Here is a 6,696-nt window from a genome sequence, read left to right as displayed (position 1 = left end):
CCCGCCATGTGCTGCTGGGGGGGGTGAGGTACGGAACGAAGCCTTTGGGTTTTGGGACGAAGGGAGGGATGGGGAAGAAGTGCCTTTTGTGTAAGATGTGGTTTCTCTCTTTCAATATCCCGCTTCTTATTGTAAATAGTTAGTAAATTCCGTTGTTTTATTGTTCTTCACGAGTCGTGTCGGTCTCTTGCCCGTGACCCTAAGTGGTGAGTGAAACCCTCCCAGTTCCCTGCCTCAGCCCACCAGGTGTTTAGGAAAAAACTGTAACCGTGGTTTTATAAACCACGACAATGGCACATGGCAATCCATGGCCATCCAGCTCCATCTTCTCCAGGGCCGAGGTTTAAGGGGGGTGGGCAGGGGTAGTTCTTCAACTTGAGGTGCCCCAAGGAGATCAGCCACTGGAATCGGGCTCGGACCGATGCTGCGATCTGCAGCATATTCCTGAAGCAGCTCCGTCTCCCGATTTCCACAGCTTGTACAGACATCGGTACCTGTCCCAGGATCTGACAGATGGCCATCAGCAAGTTGGGCTCAGAACCAAGCTCATCTCAATTTGCAGAGCTGCCAACATCCCAGTACCAGAACAAACAGCCTCAGCAGGAGATAAATCAGGAGCGAGGGAAAAGGTGCCTTTACAGCTCCCAACGGCTTTTGGCTGGAGGGCAGGAGGTGGCTTTGCCCCTCTGATCATCTCTGGTCACCACTAACCCTGACCACGCTGGGGCCAAGACGTCAGCCCTGACCTCCCAGGACAGCATCCCGCTGCTCCATCCCCGTAGCCCAAGCAGGATGCAGATGTTGAGGTTCTCTCTTCCCAAAAGGTCTCAAAGTGCATCGCTCAAGCCCCTCTGGACACCAGATCCACCCTTCTCCGGGTGCAAGAGCATCTCAGCAAGGTGGGGGTGAGTGACCCACGTACACACCTATTTTTAATTGTATAAATTACTCTGATATTTGCAGGAAGGACACCAGAACAAACCAAGAAAGATCACCAAAGCGTCCTTTTGAATAGCTGTTGCTGTCACCGCACATGGAGAAACCTCCTGGTCTCCTGTAACCAAGGTTTGGGAGCCCAGCGAGAGCAGCCCTGGATCCTCAGCCATTAGATCTACTCTAGTTCTCCTGGCTTCAGGGGACCAAACTCAAATGCCTGACTTGAGCATCTTGTAAGGATGAAGATCAGCACTGGTTTTCATCGCTTTCCTTCATCCTTTCCAGTTCAGCATCCCCCCCAGTCTGGGGCAGGACTAGAGCCTCCTCATCTCTCCTCGTTAGCAGGCAATAAGAAAAGAGACCAACTTCCCAGAAAAAGGCACCGCCAGGAAAAATCGGAGGCTTTTCAAGCAAATATTTGTATAGAAGCCTTCTGCCCAAAGATGAGCAAAGCTTTTCAATTTTTTCCTCTTTCTAAGGGATGAGGTTGAGCAGGAACACCAAAGGGAATCCTTGATTTCCCAGGAGGAAGCAACCAATTTGCTTCTAACTAATTTGATAACTATGATTACTCCCAAACATCTCCCTATGTCCCAAGCCCATCCCAAGCAGTTCTACAGCAACAAACCCTCGAGGGCCTCCAAGGCATCCACACCATGAGCCACCAGGTCTTGGTGCGCAGCTCGGAGACAGAGCGCGTCCTCTTTCCTCCTGCCTGCTCCCAGCTTGGATGCACCCATCCCTGGGAGGAACTGGGATTAGACGGTACCAAGGAGGCAGAGGAAGCTCAGCTCTGCACCTACATCATCCCCCACCACCTTGGACACACAAGAAAAACGGCAGAACTCAAAAAAACTGAGCCGTGTCCTAAGAATTAACCCAGCAATCCAGGGTGCAGCTGGGTTTTGGGGCTCAGGGTGGGCACTGGATGTAACCCCCCCAGGGGCTGGGGTGCTGGGAGATGGGCGCAGGACACGGAGCAGAGAAGGCTGGAGGACGGCACAAAGGGACCAGGCTGGAGAGGACTGTTGTTTTGTCATGGGAAGAAGAGTTTTGTGTTTTCCTGACTCATCTCCCCCACAGTTTCCCATAGAAAACCTCAACACGTCGCCAAGCTCCCTTTCCAAGCCCGGAGGAGACAGCCTTGCTGGCAGCCCAGCGCTTTTGGCACGGCAGCGCTCGACACATCGCGGCTCCCCACACATGAACCCACCAAGAGACATCCGAGGGGGAAAGGAAAGGAAAAACCTTTTCCCTGGATTTTTTTCCCCTACTGAAAACCTTCTGACCACCTTCAGTCCCAACCTCACCACATCCCCAGAAGAAAAGTCACCCTCACATCACCCTGGGATGGGTGATGGAAGCCCAAGGAGAAGAGCTGGAGGGACAGGAGAAGCTGGAGCACTGGGGAGCAGAGGGACAGACCTGTCCCCAAGGAGGGCAGGATCCCAGACCCCAGACGGTGGCCATCAGGGGAGGAGAACTTGAGGGAAGAGAAAACAAAAAGAACGGAGCTAGCACAGAGAGACGTGGTGGATGGAGATGAAGCGGATGGAGATGCGGAAAGACAAGTGGATCTGGGGAGCAGAGAACAGCCAGGCAAGCAGGTGGAGATGAACCCCGGTCTTGGATTGATGCAAAAAACCTCCACCTCCTACATCTCGCCCTCCCCAGCCCAGTGGCCAGCTCACACCTCCAGCATCAGCCATACCTTTCTGGATGCCTCCATCCGCTGCGCAGGAGAAGTCCCCTGTGGCCAGCAGGAAGCACGTGGAGGATTTCTTGTTCTTATCCCGGGTGCTGGAGCGCCGCATGGGCCGCTTCTCCTCATCTGTTGGTGACAGCGGCTTCTCCTCGTCCGACAGCACCTCGTTGGCCTCGCCGTTCTGCTTCGAGTCTGCAAGAAGGCAGCAGAGACCCATCAGAGGTCAATAATCCCACGGGATGAGGTGGCCAGAAGGGTTTTCTTGGACCATGCAAGAAGAAGACCAGATTGCAGATGGTCCAGAGCAACACCCACAAATTCAGGGACTGATCCCAGCCTGGCCATGCTCATTTAGAGTGACCAGGGGAGCAGGACCACAGAGATTTTCATCTCAAGAAGCAAACAGCAGCTCTTACTCCAGCTGCGGCTTATATACCCTGCGTATATAGAGTAGAGGAAACACCCCTGGTCTTTGGGATCCACCCACCTCACTGGTGGGAATTAGGTCTCCAAAATGCACAGCGCTGAGATACGAGCTGCTCAGGTTAGTGGTGAAGCACCAATTTATGTCAGCTGACTCTGGGGTTCGTTAGCTGAGAGGATGCTATGCCCGGTAAGGGTCTCGCCTGAGCTCCTGGATCAGCACTGGAGGGATGGGGTTGACCTGCTCCTCCAGAGCAGGGCAGCTGCTCCCAGTGCTCCCCAGTGCTAGGGCTCCTAGGGCAGGTGGCATCTGTAGGCACGTGGAAAAGAGAGATTTATAAGGGGAAACATCTATCTGGGGCATATGGAGCTCCCTGCATCCCCAGAGGTGAAGGACCATCACTCTTAGACATATGTGGTTGCTCAAGGCGGACCTCAGTGAACGCTACCATGGTGCAGGACACAACCCCACCGTGGTCCCTCTTGTTCCCACTCTGCAAAGCCGTCTGCTCCAGAGGTGCCGCTGGCAGCAAACCAAGACAAAGTTCAAAGCAGCCTTCGTGGCCAGCTCTTGCAGGGCTCTTGCCGTCCCCCAAGCAACGCTGGGGCCATGCCATCTCCTGACCTGAAGGAAAGACTGGCCAAACCCCAAACTTCAGCTCAGTGCACGAGACCAAATAATACATGCCCATGGGCTGATTTTGCTCCTGCCTGAGCGTTGACCTTGCTGTGCGGGGATGCTCCATCTACTAGGAGATGAACGGGGAGGTGGGGTCAAGCCCCAGGGAATATCCATGGATTTATCCATTGTGGTGAAGCTTCCTGATTTATGATGGGAAGAAGCAAAAGAAAATCTACCCCAAGGCTAAGATGGGAATGGGGCAAATGGTCTTACCTCTGTCAGCGTAAGGACAAGGTGGGCTAGGTAGGGACACCTTGAATCACACCGTGGTGACTTGATCTGTGCCCTTAGGAGAGTAGGATGTGGCCTTTCCCCTCTTGCCTGGGGGCGGATCTTGACCTGCACCATCCTGGTCCACCAACACAGCACCCAACACCCGGACACCCAAGGGCCCCAGCCCTTTCTGCGTCAAGTTTTCACCAACCCAAGAGCTGGGGGCCGCATCCTGCAGCAGGGAGGTCTCCAGGGATTCTGGGACACAGGGGACCACCAACGCTGCCTGGGGGGCTCCCAGAGGTCTCCCCCTCCCTCTGTCCCACTTTTGGGGTCTCACCTGATCGTTTCCGCTCAGCCACCCCCTCCTCTACTGCCAAGGGGCAAGTGTCGCTCAGGGTGCTGTTACGGGGGGAGTTTTCCTCAGATTTGCCATAGGTTGGGGAGTCCAGTGGGGCCGGACGGGGTATATGCTTTTTCTTCTTCTTTGGCAGCTTCTGCTTGGCCATGGCCAACGAATAGTACATCCCAAAGTTATTGACAATGACGGGCACGGGCATGGCAATGGTGAGCACCCCGGCCAACGCGCAGAGAGCCCCCACCACCATGCCCGACCAGGTTTTGGGGTACATGTCGCCGTAGCCCAGGGTCGTCATCGTGACCACAGCCCACCAGAACCCAATGGGGATGTTCTTAAAGTGAGTCTGGTCACTCCCGCGGGGGTCGGACGTCTTGGCTCCGATCCGCTCGGCGTAGTAGATCATAGTGGCGAAAATCAAGACCCCCAAGGCGAGGAAGATGATGAGGAGCAGGAATTCATTGGTGCTGGCCCGCAGTGTGTGGCCCAGCACCCGGAGACCCACAAAGTGCCGTGTCAGCTTGAAGATCCGGAGGATCCGAACGAAACGCACCACCCGTAGGAAGCCCAGTACGTCCCGGGCAGCTTTGGAGGACAGGCCACTGAGACCTACCTCCAGGTAGAAGGGCAAGATGGCCACAAAGTCAATGATGTTGAGCAGGTTTTTAACAAAGAGAAGCTTATCTGGACAGCAGATGATGCGAACCAGGAACTCGAGGGTGAACCACAGGACGCAGACGCCTTCGATGTAGGTGAGGATGGGCTCCGTCTCCACTTTATGCGTCAGCAGGATCGTCGTGGTGTTGCCAACCACGAGGGTCTCCGTCACGTTGACGTCGATGTTGAAGGCCTCGTGCGTCTCCAGGCAGAAGGTTGTGATGGAGACCAGGATGAAGAAAAGCGAGGCAAAAGCAACGACCTGTGAAAGCAGAAATTACCCGGGCCGTTAGCTGATTTGGGTCAACTGGTGGAGGAGAGGGGCAATTTTATGAACCACCGTGACAGCCTGAGGCACACTTCTGGTGTTACCTGCCTTCGGTACATCTCTTCTAACCCCTGCTAGTCCATAGCAATAGCAGGGATGGGAGAAGTCCTCGTTCAACAAAAATGAGTGCAACAGGCTCAAAACACCCCAGGAGCTCTGCTGCCACTACCCACTTCTCCAAGACCAAGGATGGAGAACAGAGAGGGTTCCCTGGCCCTGCCCCGTGAGTTGGCAGCAAACCTCAGTGTCTGGGGCCATCAGTCCAGGACCTTTCTCCAAGTGCTATGAGATGTACAGGGGAAGGTGTGCTGGGCTGGAGATGTGCCAGAAATGACAGTGATGGGGATGAAGGGAGACCTGGCCTGGGGTTGGAGCAAGCCTCCACCAGGAACACACACAAAAGGGAATTTTGGGAGGACAAAGTCAAAGAGCTTTCCCACACATTCATCCCAGACCCCACCAGATGAGATGTTCACACCACTCACAACTATGAGGTTTGGGGTCTGGATGTACCAGAGATGTCCTTTTGCTCCCTCCCTGCTTCCTAAGATCAGGGGTGGACGATGTGCCCACGAATGGTCCCAGGAGGGCAGGACGAGGAGGAGAGGAGCAGGCAGAGCTCCACATCCTGCTGATGCTTGGATCTGGTGACACCCAGATGCTCCCATTTCTCCCCCCTGCCCCAGCGGTGATGTCTTTGTCCCCTTGACGCTGCTGCTTGGCCTCAGATGTGAGTGAGGAGGGCCGGCAGCATGCGGTGGAAATCACCGGCTGTGTCAGACAGAAAACGCTTTGTTGTCCCCCCCATCAATCCTGCTCAGCTCTCCTCCCCGACGGGATGAGCTCATGATGAGTCCATTACCCAGAGCATCTGTTTCCAAGAACCCCCGAAAAAAAAAAAAGAAAAAGCCTCCGAGCAGAAAAGCTCCTCTACTACCTTCCTCCAGCACAAAAGCACAATGGCTTTGGCTTCCTGGGAGCAGATCCTACTCCAGCACCCCTTGCACTGGGCAGGATGTGACCTTCTGCTGTTGAACCCACCCGACCGACTGTGATCGCAGCAGGCAGCCGCACCACGAGCCTGCTGGAGCCGACAGCCTGGGTCCTCGGCTGGAGTGAATCAGCAGCAGAGACAGCCTGAGTCACGCTGGAGAAAAACCCAGCCCTGGACACCGGTGGTAACGTGCCGGCAGCCCTGAGCCTGCCAAGAGCATCCTTGAGGGATGTCCCCAAGGGCAAAGCTGGGTGGGTCCAGCACAGAGAGCATCAGCCCTCCAAAAGTTAGGTGTGAAGTTTAAGCCAGGCTCTAATGGATGGAGAAAGCTCCGGAAGATGATTCTCCCACCCCACCGACAGACTCCTGCTCGGGGATGGGCTGAGATGCTCCACACCCC

At 55.1% G+C, this 6,696-nt stretch overlaps 1 protein-coding gene across 1 annotated transcript in view; it reads right to left on the bottom strand.

Moving 5' to 3' along the window:
• Nucleotides 1-5,236, bottom strand: part of KCNC4 (potassium voltage-gated channel, Shaw-related subfamily, member 4) — a gene marked incomplete at both ends in the record, with an annotated part of 8,624 nt that extends 3,388 nt beyond the window's left edge. The window contains 2 exons of the mRNA XM_010075955.1: nucleotides 2,648-2,833; nucleotides 4,300-5,236. Coding sequence (XP_010074257.1) covers nucleotides 2,648-2,833; nucleotides 4,300-5,236 — 1,123 coding nt within the window. The remainder of the gene's footprint in view (nucleotides 1-2,647; nucleotides 2,834-4,299) is intronic.
• Between the last annotated feature and the right edge of the window lie 1,460 nt (nucleotides 5,237-6,696).

This window comes from Pterocles gutturalis, unplaced genomic scaffold (genome assembly GCF_000699245.1).
Source record: "Pterocles gutturalis isolate BGI_N339 unplaced genomic scaffold, ASM69924v1 scaffold5578, whole genome shotgun sequence".
Lineage (NCBI taxonomy): Eukaryota > Metazoa > Chordata > Aves > Pterocliformes > Pteroclidae > Pterocles > Pterocles gutturalis.
Note: the sequence above shows the minus strand (reverse complement) of the source record. Positions and strands in the feature narration are given on the sequence as shown.